Source organism: Miniopterus natalensis, chromosome 2 (genome assembly GCF_054644295.1).
Source record: "Miniopterus natalensis isolate mMinNat1 chromosome 2, mMinNat1.hap1, whole genome shotgun sequence".
Taxonomy (NCBI): domain Eukaryota; kingdom Metazoa; phylum Chordata; class Mammalia; order Chiroptera; family Miniopteridae; genus Miniopterus; species Miniopterus natalensis.
Genome location: NC_142082.1, coordinates 164911816 through 164933099, shown reverse-complemented (window position 1 = coordinate 164933099; position 21284 = coordinate 164911816). Strand labels below are relative to the sequence as shown.

The 21284-nt window shown below is 45.7% G+C and overlaps 1 protein-coding gene across 4 annotated transcripts in view; it reads left to right on the top strand.

The window, feature by feature from the left end:
- The window catches only part of ETV6 (ETS variant transcription factor 6), a 215802-nt gene extending 195134 nt beyond the window's left edge, over positions 1-20668 (top strand). For all 4 annotated transcript variants that reach the window (XM_087814790.1, XM_087814788.1, XM_087814789.1 and 1 more), the window contains 3 exons: positions 10075-10217; positions 12279-12379; positions 16579-20668. In XM_087814790.1, coding sequence (XP_087670916.1) covers positions 10075-10217; positions 12279-12379; positions 16579-16684 — 350 coding nt within the window. In that variant the 3' untranslated portion in view covers positions 16685-20668. The remainder of the gene's footprint in view (positions 1-10074; positions 10218-12278; positions 12380-16578) is intronic.
- The last annotated feature ends 616 nt before the right edge of the window (positions 20669-21284 follow it).

Sequence of the window (21284 nt, the reverse complement as noted above, 5' to 3'; positions counted from 1 at the left end):
AAATGAAGGGGCTGTTGAATGTCGCCCTGATGAATACCATAGCTGGAAGGCATGGATAGAAACAGTACTCATGAATGTTGATCCAATAGTAATGTTGAGAATTCTTATCCATTCAGATATCATTTGCTCAGGTACCCTAGGATTTATGCATTTGGACACCTGCATTTAAGGCACTCTACTGCATTCATGGGCGTGGGTGTTCGAGGCATAGATACATTAGCTATAAGTGCAGTGTGTGGTATCTTCAAAGGACTCCTATTAAGTACTACAGGAGGTTGGAGCTAGCATATCAAGGAAGGCTTCATGGAGGGGCTGGCCTTTAGCCTGGCTTCGAATATGGACTAGTGAAGATTAGGGGAAAAGTGGTTATTCCAGATGGAGAAAACATCAAACAAGATGAGCCCCCATAGATATTTTTCTCCTTCAGGTAAAAATGTAAATCCAAGAATCCAGGTCCATTAAAAAAACCATCATATATTATCAATTCTTTAATTTTTCACTGTTTAATATTGAGATGCATCATACAATTCAGAGAGTACGTGCAAAGCTATGATAGTTTACCTAGGTATTTATCTTACAACAAAACTAAAATATTCAATAAGGAAATGTAGGAGGTAGTTGACGATTCAAATACAAACCTCGAATTAGACCTATTTAAATATAACATGCAGCTTATTTTTAAAGGTGTCATTTATATTTCAAAGGATAAGCTGGACTGTTATTGACTTTAACAAGTTGGAATGGCTGGTGTTTCTGGGAGACTGTTAATACAGGCCAGAGTGAGACAAGATCCTGGGTTCTGTTTTTTATTGAATAGTTAATGGTGTGTGTAACAGTGTGCAGGTTGCTTCTTTTTGTGCTTATTTTCTATTTATTGTCCTTAGGAAGGGATTGCTCGGTGGGGCCGGGGAGGTGGTCAGCATCTGTCAGCCTGCTACCTTTTTTCTCAGCCCACAAAAGTTTTACTGGCCTGTGTCTCACCTACGTGTTTTGTAAGCAAAGATCACGTTGGCAGAGAGCTCCATAGTTGATGAGGTGTAGCTCTGGTGATGCCGTGAGTCAGGTTTTCAGTGTATATGGACATCAGCCATTCATTCTTAAAACTCGATGATTTCAAAGCCAGAAGGTGAAGAAACACACACACACATTAAGAGTCCAGCCTCGAGCTTCCATCCAGCATCCTCTCCAACACACTGTCTCCTTCCAACCTGGGACTCCAGAGCAGGGACTGGAAACTCTGGCCCATGGGCCAAATCAGCCACCGCCTGTTTTTGTAAATTGTGTTTTATTGGCACACAGTCACTCCCAGGCACTTAGTGCTGTCTGAGGCTGCTTTTGTGCAGCAAGGCAGAGTTGAGTAGCTACAGCAGAGATGGTGTGGCCAGCAAAGCCCAAACTACTTACTGATCCCCAGCAACATTTCCCAGCAGACGTTTGCTGCCTGCTATGCTATAGCCTCCGATACTTGTCTGATCAGTGGGCTTGGAATCACAGGCCTAAGGTAGCATGTGCAACTAGAAAACACTGTTCCTCCTCTAAAGCATAAGGAATTACTTATGCTCTAGAGAATGAGGCATGCCTAAGACTTGCGCGAGGAGCAGTAACGCGTGATTTAAGAAAGGAGACAAGTCCTAGACTTCAGGATGTTCAGAGACCAGTCCAGAATGGTTACAGTAACATCGTCAACATAAATAAAATACAGCTAAGTAAAAGAAATTATTTCTTTGCATACTTGAATTGTATAGTTAAATCATTCATTCATTCATTCAAAAATTATCATGAATCTCTATGTCCCAAGCATTTTTCTAGGTGAGGGGTAGAGCATCTCTAAACACCAAATTTTGCATCTTTCCCAGCCTAGGCAATATCCCTCGTACATTATGCCATCAAATAAACTAAGTTCCTGCTTTGTTTTTAACTACAGACAGCTAAGTCGTAAGAGAAAATTTTTAAGTCATTTTTAAGTCAATTTAATGGAATTAAAGAACTTTCTCTTAAAGTTCTTCAGTTCCATTAAAACCCTAGTGATCGGACTTCCTGTCAGCGTGTCCTTCCTTGGCCTTAATCCAAAAATCTGCTAAGGAAGCGAGATTCATTGGCAAACTGCTCTAGAGTCCATCCATAGCCCCTCATTTGCTGCACAGAAGTGGGGACTTTGGAGGTCTGTACAAATCTGGTTGTTCCAAGTCCATGACCCATCCAAACAGAGACTGTTTCTCATCTTGTGCTTATCTCACAGCTTTTGTTTGAGTCTCTCGATTTGCTTTGCAAACTTGAACTTCTTCATGGTTTGTGAGGATTTCATTGGTTGGTTGATCCTATAGCAAATAAGACATAGAATTCCCCCCCAGGCCATGTTCTCTCCATCCCCACCCTCATATAACACAGGCCATGGCAATCTTTCCGACCCTTATAGGGACTTTTAAAAATATGTTGGTTAACTCTCAAGCTTACCTTTTTAACAGAAACAAAATTCTAATCAGGGAGGCCTCAAGTCTCCTGTATTGCTTATTTGTCACCAGGACAGTGTACTTGCTTGATTTGGTTGTATCGACTGGAAGAGTTTTATATGCACAGGAAATCAATCCTGGATGCCTCTCATCTTAAATCAGATGAAGAAAAAAAAGCCTGAGACCCCAGGGTAGCAGTGGGAGGCTCATTCTCAGGGGCTCCAAAGATGGGGAAGTCACACCACATTCTTTCCTCTGGCTTCCTCTGGTGAAATTGTTTCTAATGAGGCTCGTGGACGTCTCTTTTACAAATGAGCCTCAGGAGCAGCCTTGAAGGAGGAAAAGTTGGCATCGTAAAAGAGAAGTCTAGAGGGATTAGTATGGAAGTGATGGCAGGGCTTTACGGTAAGGCCTGGGGTGTACAGGCGTGTGTACGCCTTTGCACACACCCTTACTTGTGTGAATGTGTTTGGAGGGAAGACAGGTCAGGCCTGTGGGATGTCTCCATAAGCCAGAGGGGCTCAGAATTTTAGTAGCAGCTGAAAGAACCTGTCCTCCCACACTCTCTGAGGCAGGTAACCTCCAGCAGACCCCTGTAGCCCAGAAACCTCGAGGGCTTCTGGCCCAGGTCCTGATCCACAGCCAGCCTGGCATGTGGGGCAGCGTGGACTCTGAGGTCAGTGGGATGGAATTCCAGTCCTTGTCTCCCAAGCAAAGGTGATTAATGTCCCTGAGGCCTAGTTGTCTTCCATATTGATAAGAATATGAATACCGATTTCTAGGCACTTTAGATTACTAATGAGACAGTAGGTAAATATATAGCACAAGTAGGTCAGTCACTAAGTGTTAGTGCCTCTCCTCTGCTCCATTTTTCTTTGCTTTACTCCAGGGCCGCAGAAAGCAAAGAGAGAGTAGTGGGTGCAGCCAGCACCACTGCTCAGAGCTGGCACAGGGCACTGACCTCTGTCTGGGGCATTCGGAGTGATGCTGGCCTGAAGTGTGCCCTTCAAGGCACCTGGTGGCCTCATTTCCAGGGAGATTCAACTTCTGCACGCCCTCTGGCCTCCTCATGGCTTTGCCCACTGTCCATGTTTGGAGGCGATGGATGAGAGCCCTGGGGGAGGGGAGGATCCTTCACTCCAGCGGGACTGTCCGAGAGGCTGTGGCCCCTCACACTCTGGCTGAGTCACTGCACTTTATTTTCACTGTGAGCCACTGAGAAATCAAAGCGCCCTGAAAGAACAGGCAGTTTCAGGACAAGGTTTTAAAAAGATAAACAGTAACGGCACAGTGGCTGCATGGAAAATAATAGAAGGGGCTGGAGGAGACTGGAAATTCCAGTTTGTTTAAGGGCACACCTCTCTGTCAGGCAGCGTCCCTACCTTCTGGCAGCCCCTGGATGGGAATCCCCAGGCTGCTCCACACCCGAGCAAAGCAGGGGCTGGGCGGGGCTGGCTTCCAGCGAAGGCTCAAGCTCAGCTGCAAGGCCCCAGTTGCAGATTCCAGCATTTCCCAGTCTCCCTCCGCACCTTTGGCACCCAGAGGTGTAAAGGTCCAGCCTCGTTGGTAGCTGTGGTCCCTCTGCCCTGCGAAGCCAGGAAGCATAGATCTGTCGCCTTCGCCTCAGCCCCTCCCTCCCTGCCCCGGCTTGCCACTGTGCGCATATGGTTTCTGTTTTCCTAAGCCACAGCAAAGCGCAAGCAATTATCCATTGTAAGCACACCTCTGCGTATCAACACAGGGTTGGCTGCACTGGATTTATCAACTTTGTGCTTCTAGGTAACGGCTTACCGAGAAGAGAGGAGAGGGAAAACTGAGCTGCAGATTGCCCCCTGCCTGTTGTAAACTCCTTGTTTCTATAAGCAGGGTTTCTCAAGTTTGGCACTCTTGTATTTGGACCAAATAATTCTTTGATGTGGGGGTTTGTTCTGTGCCTTGTAAGATATTTAGCAGCATCCCTGGCCTCTACCCACTAGATGCCAGTAGAATTCTCCACCCCAGTTGTGACAACCAGAATTGTCTCCCAGCATTGCCAAATACCCCATATGGAACAAGAGTTTAGAAACACTAGTTTTATAATGGAGAGTAGCAATTATTTTTTGCATGTTACTTACCTGTTTTGTTGCTAAATCTGAAGTAGATTTATTATTTTTTCATAATAAATTTAAAGAAATTAAACAGGGACATCAGCCTCTTCTTGTTGGGGTTTATACCTACGGAACTCTGGTTTCCAGACCTTCATTTAAAATTCCATTTAGGCAATGAAAACTACATAAAACTATTCTTTTAGAAGCTTTCTCGAGATTTAAATTAGCCATCACCATTAAACATTCCCTTTGACCATGGCTTGATGTCCCACTCAGATTTTATAAACATCAGCCTTGTCCAGCATGGTTTTTTTCATTGGAAACCATGTTGGCTCTGTGTGAATCGCCCATCTTCTTGTTTCTGGTGAGAGACAGACGTGGGAGTGAAAATATTTCTTCCTAACCACAGGAAGGGATTTTTTTACAATGTCTTTTAGCTACAGACACCCAGGGTACTTCACATAGCAGGAAAGAGTGAGGCCTCTCTTTCTGCAATTAGAAAATGGCATTTCATGATGACATTTTACTTGAGCTAAACCCTTTCATAAACTTCATCTCATGGAAGAGACAATCCAAATAATAGACAATTGTTTAAAATCCACATGCCTGGATATAGAAGGCCCTTTGGTTTAGGAGAAATGCCCTTCAGAGTAATGAATACCTTCTGATATAACATTTTTTTACATGCATGTTCAAGTGTTTTATAATGGGATGAACTTTTGTTTATAGAGGTTGATGAGTTTTATTACATACTATTAAGCATGTCCTTGTATCTCAAAAACACAATGATGGTTACCAGAGGGACGAGGCTTGGAGACGGGCAAAATGAGTAAAGGGGATCAAAAGGTACCAACTTCCAGTTTTAAACTAAATAAATCCTGGGGATGTGATGTACAGCATGGTGACCATCGGAGTGCATATTCAAAAGTTGCCAAGAGAGTAAGTCTTAAAAGTTCTCATCACAAGAAAAATTTTGTAACTGTCTCAGATAACAGGACTTATTGTGGTGATTCTTTCCCAAGAGACAAAAATGTCCAATCATTATGTAATGTTGTACACCTGAAACTAATACTATACTAGTACATGTCTATTATACCTCAATTTATAAGAGGTAAAGAACACTGTATCCGTGGAGACATGGATTTCGACGAACCTGAAAAATTGTGAGGGTGGGGTGGGCTGCAGTGGTAACAGACTCCAGAGGAGCCAGGGAATTGAGAAGGATCTGCCTTTAATTTCATTGAAATCTTAAAAAACAAAAATAACTCACATGGCTTGAACTTCAATTGTAAAAAAAAAACAAACTTATGTGGGCAGGCAGTTATTTTTATCATCTGGCATAAGTTTTAACTAAAGAAACAAAACAATCAATAGTGTTATAAAAGCCACTTATACTCTGAGCTTGAAACAACTGCTTTATGCCACAAAATTCCTGTTGCTACCTCCATTAGTGACTGAGTAATTCAATATGTCTTGAATGTCAACATATTTTTATTACTCAGCTAAAGTTGGCTTCGCTGGATTAAATGCCATTTAAAATTATTAAGTGGCAGCTTGTTTGGGGTTGTTTTCACATTTATGAAAGGGAAACACTTGCACGATACACATGTTTCTGAATCTTACAGGTAAAGTCTGCTCTCTGGTTAGCCAGCCTCTCATTTACCAACCAAAGAGCAGATAACCTCCTAGCTCCCTTTGTTTAGTCAATGGTTTGCATACAGGTCCCAGTGTGATGGAAGACCAGCATGGTAGCCCAGTGCTGGGCCCGCCCTTCCTTGAAGAAGTGGTCTGGTTCACATTTTACTGTTTTATGAGAAATAGGTGGCACCAAGACAGTAAAAGAGAAGCAACAGAAACAATAAAGGTGAGAGCCCTTGTGCAGATGGGGATTAGAGGAGAATCAGCCCCTTGAAGATTTAGCTTCAGTAAGCCTACAGCTGGGAGGACTGCCGATGCGTTGCTCACCTCCATAAGGGCAAAATTTCTCCATGTCAAACTACACAAAACAACCAGATAGTTCTTTATTATTAAATTTATCAATATGAGCACTCTAGAGAATCTCATTCCCAATCCAGACAAATCCAAAGGCGGCATCAAGCCTCTCTGTGGTAAAAATGATTGTAACCCTGGGAAACAGCAAAGTTATACACCCCCTCCCCCAAACCTTGCTTCTCCTGTTTACCAGCATTTTATGTGATATTTGGTTTTGTCAGGTGTTCTCCAGTTGGAAGAGATGGTGGGAAGTTAAAATGTATCTGGCATTTGATGGCAGGACAAAAGCTGGACAGTTAAGCCACAGCTCAGTTCTCTGTTTTCCATTTGCAGTAAAAATGTAAGACAGGGAGGTGGTAAGGAGGGAGAGGGGTAAGACACTTTCCCCATATCGGTGCTCTGCCCAGAAACTAGAGTAGTCCTCTTGTTAGAGCTAGACTGTTCTCAGTCTGCAGTGGTGTGACTCTGACTTCTCTTGGTACTTTATTACACTAGAGATTGTCCCCCTGCCCTCTCCCCGCCCTCAGCCCACCCTCTGGCAGTAAGAATGCAGCTGCAGGTAGGGGGGTGGTAGAAGTGGCTGGTCAGCTCTGCTAGAATGGGGTTCAGACTCCAGGAGCCCAGCGTCATTGTTTTAAGAACACCACTGTCCTTTTCCAAAATACAATGAACCACATATCACATTAATTTTTAGATACAGGTAATCAGAGGGGTAAAGGCTACAGTAAGAGATACTAAGGATTTATGATCATTTTTTTAAAATTCTGGTTACTTTTTTTTTTATTTTAGAGGGGGGCGGGGAGAGAAACATCGATGTGAGAGACATGTTGATTGGTTGCCTCCCAAAGGCAGAACCTAAAACCTAGGTATGTGCCCTGACTGGGAATTGTACCCAAGACCTTTTGGTGTATGGGACGATGCTCCATCCAACAGAGCCACGCAGCCAGGGCAAGATTTATGGTCATGGTAGTTCCTAGAAAGATTAAGGCTCCCAGAAAATGCCATATTTTATGCCAGCTCCTGCTGTACAGAGCAAATGCTAGATTTCATAAAGGATGCACTAAGCAGGCTTAAACCTTGCTCTGGAAAGTCCAAAAATTTTACACTTGTATACCGGTTCACCCGCTTCTCTGAGGGTAGGAACCTCATTGGGCAGTGCGGCTCAGCACAGGCCTCCGAGTCACGTAGAGCCTACAATTCTGTGTCCCTCATGAGCTGTGCCCTTTGGGTCAACTACCAAACCCTCTGAGCCCTAGTTTGCTTGTCCATAAAATAGCAACAGCAACAGCACCTGCCTCAACAAGTGCCGCAGGGATCAAGTGTGACTCACAGAATACACAGCACAGTGCCTGCAAACAGCACCGAAAAATACCATTGTTACTTTCGTGACTTTCTCTTCACTCGCATTATCACTCATCCAATAATCCTGTAAACCAGCGATTTTTAACTGGTGTGCCAAAAGAATTTTTAAAACATGCAGCACCTGACTATTTAATCAGGGGCACTGACCTCTTTCCCCTTAGATTGTCACATAAAAAAATGACAGCAGCCCAGCCAGGCATGGCTCAGCTGTTGAGCGTCAACCTAGGATCCAGGCGATTGAGGTTCGATTCCAGGTGGGGGTACATGTCCCGGTTTTGGCCTCAATCCCCTGCAGGGGGCATGCAGGAAGAAGCCCATCAATGACTCTCGTCTCCCTTACTCTCTCTGAAATCAATAGATATATATTTTTAAATATATATATGTGTATATATATATAACAGCCAACAGAAAAATAGCTATCTGGTGTGAATGAATCAAAATTATACCTACTTTTCTGTAAGATCAGCAAAAAATATATTTTTTGTTGTGCCCCAAAATTTTAGTATTTAGTTTATGTGTGCCGTGAGATGAAAAAGGTTGAAAATCATTGCTATCAAGTAAGTGTTGCTTGTCCCTTTTCATAAATGAGGAAACAGAACCTCAGGGGGATTCAAGAAACTCGCCCAAGGTGACCCTTGTAAATGTACAAGTTCCTCTTGTAAATATACTCCAGAGAAGGGTGTGTTCATTGCTCTGGGGGTGAACGTGCTGGCTCCAGGATACTCCAAGTCTAACCCAGACACTCCCTCCCGGGTCTCCCAGGCCTTGCCCAACAGAAGGAAGTGAGCACATTGTAGTGCAGGAGCCTCCGGGTTGAAATCCCAGGACCTCGGGGCTGAGAGGGTTAGAAATAACGTGTGCAGAGTGCCGAGCACATACACGGCATCCTGTGATTCATCAGCTGTTACCAGTCATGCTGGTACTGCCTAGCAGAGCTCCCAGAGTCAACAGCGAACTCCTGGAATTTGGGTCTCTTATGCTCATCTGGAGGCCAGTCCAACACCAGCTAGACCTAGAAAGCACCAGTCTCCCTCCACCTACCTGTCAAGGCTCTGCCAGAGGGTAAACCACATACCATTATGGCACAAACCCCCAGGGAGCACCAGAACAAAGGAGAGGCATGCAGTATGTGTCTTCTCTTTGAATTTGCCAACCCACAGCTAAAAGGCGAGGTCTAGCACAGGGTCTGGCCTGTGCTAACTCACTTGGTAACTATTGCTTGCCTGACCAAATAATCAAGCATCTGTTGTACTGGGTTTCTTTCTACCCTGCTTCCATCATAATAAAACAGTTTTAAAGACCTCCAAAGTATGCTGTAGTGAGGATATCTGTATTCTTTTTTTCTTTTAATATATTTTTATTGATTTCACCGAGAGGAAGGGAGAGGAAGAGAGAGACAGAAACATCAATGATGAATCATTGATCGGCTGCCTCCTGCATGCCCCCTACTGGGGATCGAGCCTGCAACCTGGGTATGTGCCCTGACCAGGAATCAAACTCTGATCTCCTGGTTCATGGGCCGATGCTCAACCACCGACCCATGCTAGCAGGGTGAGAATATCTGTATTCTTAAAACACAAAACAAAACATGCTGGTCCGAGTCACTAAATCACATAATGTTTTTCTTTTCCCCACAGCCTTTCACTCATCATGCTGCTCTTTCTGCCATTTTTAGCCAACCCCAGTCCTCTTGTCTTCATCCCTTCAGTGTCACCCTCCAACACCAAAGTCATCTTAACGCCACCACTATACCACCCTGCTCTCCGGAGCACTGGGCCTCGCCTCCTGCCCTGTCACCCTGCCAGCCCACTTTCAGAGCCAGTGCATTTGCAGTTTGAGCTGGTTCTCTCGCTTGCTCTCTCCTGTGGGCTCTGCTCAAATTCAGGTTATTGGTCATGACTGACCATGGACAAATCACTTCCTCTCTCCAGTCACTGTGTCCCCCTCTGTGGAAGGAGGCAGTTGGCTTGGATGGTCTCTAAGGCCTGCACAGGACAGAGGTCACCCTCCCCCGCACACCACAGGCCCCAGTGGGCATAGATCTCCTCCCTGTCAGACGTGGAAAGTAGGCCGTCCATCCAAATAGGCAAAAGCAGTTACTCACTCGACGGTTTCCTGCTTCTTGGCCATAGTGTCAACAAGAACCCTTTTCAACAGTGTTTTCTTGCTCTTTTCCTCTGTAGACTGTAGACTGCTTTGGGATTACGTCTATCAGTTGCTTTCTGACAGCCGGTACGAAAACTTCATCCGATGGGAAGACAAAGAATCCAAAATATTCCGGATAGTGGATCCCAATGGACTGGCTCGCCTGTGGGGAAACCATAAGGTAAAAGGGCAGCAGATATCTGCTCTGTAAACGAGTGCCAAAATAAAGCCTTTATCTCGGGGTTGGAGGATAATTGTCTGTCTCCTGCTTCCTAAGTCTGCCCGTAATTATTTAGTTTCTTCCTTACTGGGCAAACAATTAGACAGTTGCAAAGGGAAGGAGATCATTAAAGATGCCCCTTTCCGTTTGTTACTGAGGCCAGGTGCCAGTGAGCTCAGCACATCCTGGTCTGGTAGGGCTGAGGGCCGAGAAGCCCCCCTGACCTGGCCCCGTCACCCGCGCCTGTGCCCAGCATTGGGAGCTGGTCACAGGGAAGCGCGTGGGGCTCTGACGCACAAGGGAGCCTTCCAAAGCGCGGTTTCTGTTCTGCTCAGTGAGAAACTCCCATGTTCCCGAAAGCCCATTTCCCATGGAAAAGACTTCCATTCTGACTCTAAAACATCCCCCTTTAAAAGCAGACAGTGCAAGGAGTAGGATTGCCCCACAATTACTCACACGGGGAAGAGGGAGTGGAATTTAAAAGATAAAGCCTTCTAGAGTTAGGAAAACTGTTCAACTGTGTAGATGTAAAAATTAGATAAAACAACCAAAATGTCCATCCATGAATGAATGGATAAAGAAACTGGTCAATACATACAATAGAATATTATTCGGCTTTAAAAAAGAAGGAAATTCTTCAGCATGCAACAACATGGATGGATCTTGAGGACATTATGCTAAGTGTAATAAGCAGGTCACAGAGAGACAAATACTGCCCAATTCCTCTTATATAAGGAATCTAAAATAAGCAAATTCATTGAATCAAAGAGTGGAATGGCATTACGAGGGTTGGGGCAGGGGGAAATGAGGAGTTACTAGTCAATAGGTATGAAGTTTCCTCTAAGCAAAATGAATAAGTTCCAGAGATCTGCTGTGCAACACTGTACCTATATTAACACCAATGTATTATGCACTAAAAATGTTAAGAGGGTAGATCTCATGTTAAGTGTTCTTACCACAAAAAAATAAATAGAGCAAAGAGCACCCCCCCCAAAAAAAACCCCTAAATAAATCTGTATTCCTACTTTTTTTAAAATGTTTTTATTGATTTGAGAGAGAGAGAAGGGAGAGAGAGAGAGAAACATCAATGATGAGAGTCATTGAGTGATTGCCTCCTACTTGATTTCCCCTATTGGGGATCAAGCCTACAACCCGGGCATGTGTCTTGACCGGGAATTGAACCAATGACCACCGGTTCATAGGTCAACACTCAGCCACTGAGCCACGCCAGCCAGACTGTATTCCTACTTTTAAAAAAAGCAAGTAACTGAGATCCAGGCCCAACCACAGACAACAGGTCAATGTGGGGCAAAGCCAGCAAGGTGGCAGGGTGGCACAACTCCAGGTCAGCCAAATGAGGGGGGGACAAGGGACCACAGCCAACCACACTCTGCCCTGGCTGCAGCCTTGGAGGACCTGATGCAGGCCATGGCCGAACATGGCTGGGCCACTGCCAGCCACTTCCATGAATGAGTCCCTAAGAAAAATCCCTGGGACTCCCACATGGTGCCATAGCCCCAGGGCTCACAACCACTGTACTCCTGCTTCCACAACAGGATTTTAAAACAACAAAAACCCCTTCCTTGAAACGACAGACAAGAAATGCAGTTTGAAAAAGGTCACTGCAACAAAAAAGAAAACAGAAGTTCTCTGTGGGTCAGAAGGTGAAGGATGGCCCACAGATAGTGGGAACCTGCAGGAAATTCCTCAGGCATGGCAGAGCGCAGGCTTGGGAAAGGAAATAGGGAGGTCGCTGTGGGATTTGCCTTATTAGCCAGAGCTCCAGGACTTCTGACAAAGGGTGATTCACTAGGAGAAATCTCCGTGGCTACCGAGGTGAAAGCAAAGGGGTGGGAACTAAGGGCCTGGGAGGCAGCAGATTAGCAGGTAGCTTTCCCAAACTGGCAGGGCCACGGGAGCCGCTGAAGAGCTTTTATTTTAGCAGCTCCCCCAGTGCTTTTCTGAGGTTCATTTCATTGTGTCTTTGTGCTTTTTTTCTCTCTTCCTCCTTTGAACAAACAGAACAGAACAAACATGACCTATGAGAAAATGTCCAGAGCCCTGCGCCACTACTACAAACTAAACATTATCAGGAAGGAGCCAGGACAAAGGCTTTTGTTCAGGTAGCACTTCCTTTTTCTCCTTTCCTTCTTTTGGGAGGATATTGTTTTCTTTAAATTGAGAGGGAGGAGGGAGACTGTTAAGATCTCTACCTGCCTATCGGATACTCAAAGCCATTGTGGCTGCAAATCGGATACCAGGTACTGGTTTGTTTGTGTTTAAGAAAAAATAATTTGTTTTTTACTTATGTCTGTCCTGCAGTAAAACCAAAACTAAGTAAATGCAGTCTGACTCACCTTTAAAATCATGGAATGAATAAATAGTATTATCTGCCGTTAATATCCAGGGTAGTTAAAGGGAGCAACCAGAGTATATTGTCAATGGCAAAGCAAGGAATTAAACCTAGACTCCCAGGGTACCAGCCCTGTAAGCCAGTGTTGGTCACAGTGCCGTCGTTACCTGTGAGTGAATCATGAAATAGATGTAATGAGTCAGTCGCAACTTTTTTTTTTTTTAAATATATCTTTATTGATTTCAGAGAGAGAAAGGGAGAGGGAGAAAGAAAGATAGAAACATCAATGATGAGAGAGTCATTGATGGGCTGCCTCCTGCACGGCCCCGACTGGGGATCAAGCCTGCAACACGGGCCTGTGCCCTGACCCGGAATCGAACTGCCATCTCCTGGATCCTAGGTCAGTGCTCAACCGCTGAGCCACGCCTGGCTGGACCAGTCACAACTTTTTTTAAAGAAATAGAACAGAATTGATTAGAATAGGATAGAGTTGAAAATATCAGACTGTATCACATGAAATTAAGAGGGACTGTTGGTTCATGAAAATTTTGTTTCAGGGGTGTGTGTGTGTGTGTGTGTGTGATGAGTCATGATGTAAAATGTATTTATTACAATGCACTGTCACCAGAAATAAGTCTGAAAGCTGTTGCCCTAGACATACCTCTTCCCAGGATTCCTCACAGCTGAGTCCCAGCCATTTAAACTACCACATAGATTGTGATCCCAAGTACAGTGTAAGATAGGAGAATTAGAAGCAGAAGAAGAAGGGATCTAAAGGACCAGTCAGGGGAAGCAGAGCAGGTCATTGACATGGTGAGGCCAACTGAAAGCTGAGAGAAAATGGGATCAACAAACAACCTGAGGTTATGGGTTTTGGCAGGTGGGACAGAGAAGACTTATAGATGGGGCTGGAGATGTGGCTTTGGAATTATTTATATACAGGTAGGAAAGGACGCTATCTATGAGCATAAGAGCTCACCGGAAAGAGCAAGGAACCTGGGCTTTAGAGTTAGGAAGGGGCAGTAAAAACAGTTGAGATCTTGAAAACAAATGGAAAAGTCTGTTCAAGGGATGGAAACAGAAGGGAAGGAAGTAAAAAAGAGCCCTCCTTTTTTTGGCTGTGCCGATGCCGTCCATTCATCCTTCTTTCCAAATTCAGTCCTTGGCTTCTCTTCTTCCTCTGAAGGCTTTTCCTGAAGGCACTGATCCCATTACACAGCTTGAATTGTCACCTCAATGGTTAGACTCGTAAACCTCTGTATCCAGTTTTCAAATCTCCCTGAAATTTCAAATCTGAATTTCCAAGAGCTTCTTATAGAACATGTCCAGTTAAATTTGACGTTAGTATCTCAGACATGAAACATTCAAGACAGACCTTCACATACTAGAAATACCCCCCTCCCCTCAGAATTCTTGTTTTTCATCAGTGGCATCATCATTGTTTTAAGCAACCAACCTTGACAGTACAGTTATCTTTGGCTCTTCCTATATCCAAGTCGGTCATTGTACTGAATTGTCCATTGGCTCCGTTCTGTGTTGAAGGAATCACATGACCCAAGATTTCTTACCAGTAGGTTCCAGGCTGGAGTCCACCAAATTACAAGCACTTTCTTGAGATTTGGAAGATTAGGGAAAGGCAAAAGAATTATTGCTTCCCGAGCAATGGAGACTGATATCTAGGCTTCAGATTCATGCCCAGATTAATTCAACATTCACTTTCTACCTTTGCCCACTCTCCTGCCCCCTGAATTCATAATACACACTGCCAGCTACCCTACAACACAAATACAATTCTCTTTATCAGGGAATTCACATACCCCTTTAACTCTTGCTTGTTATATATTTATATATATATATACACATACATATATATATGTATATCTATATATACCCTCTAGATCCACTTCAAGTCTGCTGCCTTTATGAGGCCTTCATCAACTGCTCAAACATACAGATTTCCTCTTCTGTCATTTCTTGGACTCCCTTGGCCCTAAACCACATCGTGACCCCCATTTTTAATAGTGAAGTCCTTCTCCCCACAACTAGGTCATAAGCCTCTAGAAGGCAGAGGGTTATATTTTGTGTAATTCTGTCTTACACCTTATGGAGCCTTTCAATAAATATTTCTTGATAAGTCTAGCACTGAATATCAGAAGCTTAATACGGAAAAGTAGTCTAAAGAAGGGAGGGGTAGTGTGAAGGGCCAAATATAGCGTATCTGTGGACTTGGCCTGGAGGAAATCGTTAGTGACTTCAGATGCTGAGGAGAGAGTTTTAGCTAGGGGAGAAAAGGGAGAAGACAGCCCTAGCCCATTGGGCTCGGTGGTTAGAGCGTCAGCCCACAGACTGAGAGCCCTGGGTTCGATTCCAGCCAAGGGCACATACCTCAGTTACAGGCTTGATCCCAGGCTCGATCCCCAGCCCTGAGTCGGGGCTTGTGCGGGAGGCAACCAATCGATGTGTCTCTCTCACATCGATGTTTCTCTCTCCCTTCCACTCTCTTTGAAAGGTAATGGAAAAATATCCTCTGGTGAGATTTAAAAATAAATAAAAATTTTAAAAAGAAAGGGAAAGAAAGACAGACTTCAGACACTACAGGTTGTACTGCCTGAGAATCTCAGTAAGATGGGCAGAAAGTAAAAGTAGTGGTAGTTGGAAAGTTCATAGGTTTCCGATAGTGATTTTCAACAAGATAAAAAGGAAAGAATAGTGCTGTTAGTGAAGGACATTAGTCATTTTTGAGAAAATGAGTATTGCAAGCCAGACTTGCCACAAAATGAAGGCCTCTTGGTATAAAACCCAGGATGTATTCACGCGGAGTGTTAAACTGTGGTACTCTGTACCAGGTGGATGGGAGTTGGGGGAAGGTTTCGGTGCACACTGGTGCCATCCGCAGCTCTCTGATGACAAGACAGCTCAAAGAAGGAGGGCTCAGACAGTGGAAGGAGTAGAGAGGGTTTCGAATACGGCAAAGCTGGAGGTTTGGAGGGTGGCACGAGCCATGACTGTAGGAGGGAGAAGACCAGCCAGACAGGGACAGAGGGTTCACACTAGTAAACAGTGGGAACCAAGAGCTTCCTGGGTGAGGTGACAAAGGGCCCATGCACAGGCCAGACAGCGTATCCTTGACCTGGTCATCATAGGCTTTTGGACATGGAAGGATGAGAGAGAAAATGTGTGTGTTAAGAAGGTTCATCTGGTGCAGGGCGGAGTATAAGGGAAGGGAAAGGTGTGCCAGCACAGAGTGGGGCTGTGGAAAGGGCACTCCCACAGTAGGGCAGAGCGTTTGCATCTAGGCTGCCTTCTGGAGCCACGTAAATCATGGTTGAAACTTATCACCAAAGTTATTTCCAAGCAAACCCAATGAACAAGAAGGCAAGGCTTGCTGCAGGCACCTGGCTGCAAAGGAAGCCAGACTAAAGGGGACTCATCGTTAACATTTTGAGTGCATCAGTGTTAACATAAAAAATACTTTCTTTTGCCTTTCTGATTTCCCAAAGCACCGCTACTAACCGGCCCTGTGATCAGAATTTTCAGTTCAGCATTTAATTGTATCCTTTGAGTTAAAATCAAGTTTTGAATACCATTCCCTGGACTCACAGTTCAGGATGGAAGTGGATCTACAGCTCTCATGGGTTCTTATAAAATGCAACTCTCTAAAAATAAACACAGATAAGCGAGCTGTACAGGGTTCCCTCGCTTAGTCCTACGGGAGTGCACTGCACAGCTCCTGTGGGTGCTCCCTACCTTGCCATCATCCTAGCAGTTTTTTATAGTTTTTTCACCATTTTTCAGGTGGTCAGGGAAAGGGGTGCCTTTTCTGACTGCAGTGGGTCAGCGTTGATAGCTGGGTTCAGTAGCTCTCCAGCTACATGAGGTGATGAGGCCTTTCTGTTTAGTTTTGTGTTCGGGGTGAAAACAACTTTAGGAAGATGTCATCTCTCTGCTCCTCCATTTCCTCTTCCAAAGGTTTATGAAGACCCCAGATGAAATCATGAGTGGCCGAACAGACCGTCTGGAGCACCTTGAGTCCCAGGAGCTGGATGAACAAATATACCAAGAAGATGAATGCTGAAGGCACCGACCCCCATCTCAGTGGCCGCAGCCGAGGGCACTGCTGCCCATGAGGACTGCTGGAGGCGGGACAGAGCAGGCGGGCTGAGGAGAGGAGGAAAGGAAGGGGCCCAGGCATGGGGGTGACGCTCCTCTTGCATACCAGGAGGGACCTCAGAGCACCTTAGACAAACCACCCAGCAAAGGCGGGGCTGGAATTCTGGCCGACGGCACGAGCCTGGGTCTCGCATTTCATGCTCCCTGCTCACCCAGAATCTGTCCATCTGTAACTCCTCACCCTCACCCTCCCACCTGTTGTTAGTTTCATGGTGTTTTCGTTTTTGTTTTTTTAAGACCATGCAGTTTGACTTTTCATCATTCATCTAGGGGAAGACATCCAAGGTTGTTTTCCTATGGAAATATATATCTATTATATATATATATATCGCAAATCTCACAAAGTGCGGCAAACCCAGCTGGTCAGGAAAGAGAGTACTTGCAAAAGGGTTCAGGCTCCTCTTTCTCCTGCCACATGGATCAGGTCTGTTCCTGTTGCTGTTGGATGTTGGCTGGGGGTGAAAAAAATGCTTTTGAAAAAGATAAAGTGAAAAGGAGAGAGCTCTCATTTTCTCTCTCCTGCCCTCTCTCCTTCCTTGTCCCCCCAACCCCTGAGTTCAGCCTCTTGGAGAGTCTGGGGAGTGATGGGCATCTAAACAGAATTGGTGGTCTGGCTGCTTTGGGGCCGGCACCGTTAAACCCACATCCCTGTATTTGGCCACCTGTCCGAGGGAGTCCCAAACATCCGAGCTGCTGCTGTCCTCCCGGGACATAGATGAGCGTTAGTCCCGCAGACACGGCTCTGAGGGCCACACAGCACCATAGTCCACAGAGCCTCAGACTAGGATGGAAGCCCCAGCGCCTTGGGGTCAGCTTGCAAGGGCTACAAAGTGGAAAATCCGAAAAGCCCACACAGGCCTGATGGTCCAGAAACAGTGAAAACTCTGCAGTGGGGCTCTTATCCCAAAGCAGGTTACAGAGGCCAGTGAGGCAGGAAGGGTCGTGCTCCAGCCCAAAGGCCATCTTGTGGTCAGTTCCATGTCCTCACCTAACGTCTCTTCGCCCCCCCCCCCCCCATTCCTAGGCTTTTGAAAAGTTTCCCGGTCCCCATAGGACAGGGCATTGGAGAGGGGAGGACTGGAGTGTGTAGTCTCCGTCGCTACCAGTGCTTGCCCAGCCTGGGCAGGCAGGAAATCCTGCAGATACATTACCGTTTCCTCTGTCCTTCCATAGCTGTGTTTCAGAATGGACCCACTCGTGGCTCTTTCTCACCTCAGAATAAGGTCGATAGTGTCTTGGAAAGTGAGGGAAGTGCCACCCCTAGTGCTTTTGATGATAACATTTTTAGAGAGCTGTTGAGATTTGCTTTCCTTTCCTAGCCATCTAAATGAACTCTTCCAGTCAGGCTCAGAATCCAGTATTAGGAGCACTGTGTGTTTTTAATTCAAAAGATTAGACCTGCCTTACATAGCACCCCTCCCCGTTTCCCTCTGTTTCCTGGGCTCGGTTGAGTGAGCATCTCCCAGCTCCCCAGGGCACATGAGTGACTGTCAGCAGCGGGTCCCAGGTGACGCTGCGAGATCCCTGGCCTCTCCTGCAGCCACTTCTGAGCTGAATCAGGCACACAGCTTTCTCCCCCAGCCCACTGACAGGTATGCCAGTCTGGGGTGGGAGGGCCCAATAGATTGACTATGGTTTAAGGACACTGGAATTGAGGAGCTAATCGGGCTCTTCAGTCTTGCTCTGTTCCCGCCTCTTACCGGACCACATGTAGACACATGGAGGTGGCCAGCCGCTCCCACCGTCACACGCTCCACCCATGCTGACGTCCAGAATATCAGGCTCGCAGTGAGGCCAGGGCCGTCCTTGAGAGGCTAGAGGCTCCCTTTGTGAGGGCTCAGTCTGCGTTGGCTTGGATGGTGAGGTGCGGCCTGCTCCCAGCATGGCCCGGATGTCAGCAGCGTTCAGCCCCGCACCGTGACACGCTCTCTGACCTCAGAGGGGACTAAAGTTCTCTCTCGAAGGGGGAGATGGAGCAAATACCTGGCAAGCTGTGAAAGCCACTGAGTTTAAGGACTGGAGAGAAAGCTGTGTTTTTACTGGGGCCCTTTGTGTGATCATGAAATCAGATACCAGGGCATGCTGCTCTTCCCTGAGGTGAGGACATGTCATTCTGCCCACTTCCCCCAGGCATGAGGACTCAGGCTACTTTCTATTCCAAGAATCTTACAGTTGAATTATGGAGGAAAATGCCCTTTTGCCCCAGGGATTTTTGTATTTAAAGCAATATCCTATGAGAATATGTAAGACTTAGGATGACACCTTCTGCCACTTAAGGAAGAAATGGAAGGTGCTAATTCCAGTATAGTCTTGATTTCCCATCCAGGTATTACCAGGAATGATCTTCTACTGATTCCCTTAACCACAAAAGACCTTCCCATTCGTTTTTTGAGAGAATACCTGGGCCGTGCTGACACCGGGGTACAGTGCTCACACACTGCAGACCCCAGAGATTCCAGGCTGAAACTAGCAAACCTTGACGAAGCACCTGTTAGGCCCTGTCAGGGATTCGGAAATGACCTGGGCACAGTCCTGCCCTCCGAGGGCTCGCATTCCCCCTGCAGAATCCATCCGGCATGTCATTTCTCACTTCAACACTACGTACGAGGGGTGATGAAAGTTCCACCTGGGACCAAGTTAAGAGCACGTCTGTGACCTAAATAGTTGGTCTTTCCCTGCAGCCATGATGGGGATTCTTGGCCTGCAAGATCAGAAATTGGGAAAGGAAAATGTAGAAGAAAAGCCCCTAGGGAGAGGAGAGCTTTTTCCAGCTGTATCTGGAATGGACACGGTCACTTGTGTCTTGAAATTTTCTCGCATCTTCTCCCTGCACCTTGAGTTAGCCAGGTTGCCTCCTCTCCATCGGAAGATAGCAGTGGCAGTTGGCTGGACTGGCTATGTGGAAGCACCATGATTTCTAAGATCTTTTTGTCCCAAGGCAACTCGGTCTGGCGTAAGGCAGCATCTCCATTGTTCCAGGTCTTGGGTGGGGGCGTCCCTCGCAGGAAAAGAGGAATAACAGAGTGATGGGTTTGCTCCTTTCAGCAGTATCTTTGGAGCCCTCTAAACCCATTGTCTTTTTACACTGAGAATATAGGTTTAGCTGAGACTTAAAGGCTGTGGCAGGATTTACCTAAATGACTAAGTCACCACCATTTCCACCTTTCCCTGCCTGGGCTCCAACACTGAATACATTTCTGAAATACTAACTCCCTTGTGCAGAAGGGAAACCTGAGTGTCAAAGAGGTACTATGTATGACTTGCCCTAGGAGCAGACAGCGTGCCAGGGACAGAGTCAGGTGTGGGATCTAGCCCTATCGTACCCCATTTGACCCATTCCACCCAGGAGGCTGGAGATAAAAGGTCTGGGAAAATACACAAAAAACAAAGGGCAGTTTTCTTTGCCCAGGCATTGGGTGCTAGTTAGTTTTCACCCACTCAGCCTGCTCCTCTTCTGGGCAGAAACCTGGAATGCACGGAGTGACACAAGGAAGCCAGGGCAGGGGAAGGAGGGGACACAATAAAACCACCGAAGACTAACCCAGTGCTCTTGACTCCACGTGCATCAACACTAAACAGCTGCAAACTCCCTGGATCTTTCACACACGCCAAGTGAACAGTCTTGAAGACTCCTCTTTGTGACTGCAACCACCTGCAAACCAGAATGAATCTAGAATTTCTCTTTCTTTTTTTTCCCTTTGGTTTAATTTCTAATCTCGTTGTTTATGAGGTGTGGGGTTTATAAGGGACTGAATCAAATGAATGTAATAAAAAGAAAAAAATACAAAAAAAAAAAATGCCTTTTCTCAGGGCCAGTGAGTTGCAAATAATTTTTAAAGAAAAGCCTATAATTGCATCATCTCAATAAATTTTTTATTAAAAAAAAAAACACCCCAGGTCTCTGTTCTTATTAATAAGATGAAATGGAGTCAGACAGGCAAGGTGCTCCAATAAGGTAAATCCTATCTCCACTCAATTACAGTATAAAATGCAGTCATAGATTTTTACAGGCAGGAAGCTGCTGTCATAGAGCTGTCTGCAGGCGATCTGTAGACAGGCAGCTCCAGCAAGGTCAGAGCAAACAGTTCAAAGCTGAGAGCTGCCACAGGTGGGGAAATTCACCAGAAGGAACCCCGAGCAGAGGTGCTTGGGTCCTGTGCTGTGCCGAAGACTTACCAGTTCACTGAAGAGTGAGGCAATTCCCAGAGTTCAAGGACCTCAGTTCTCTTCACAATATAACTGCTCCTTAACTCTACTGAAGTCACAGATGTGAGCCTATAGGTGATGAGAGCATAAATATGGGTCAAGTTCATACTTACAGCCAGGACCATAGTGCCCTGGATGTCATCACACAGCTCAGAGCCGGCCCCATCCTCAGAATGTCTCAGCAACACTGGCCAGTGGAGACACCTGCCAACCAGTAGACACATCATTTCAACATCAAACGACCAGGACTATATTTTCCGTGAGCGGTGGGTAGAAACTAAAAGAAGAATGGAAAATGA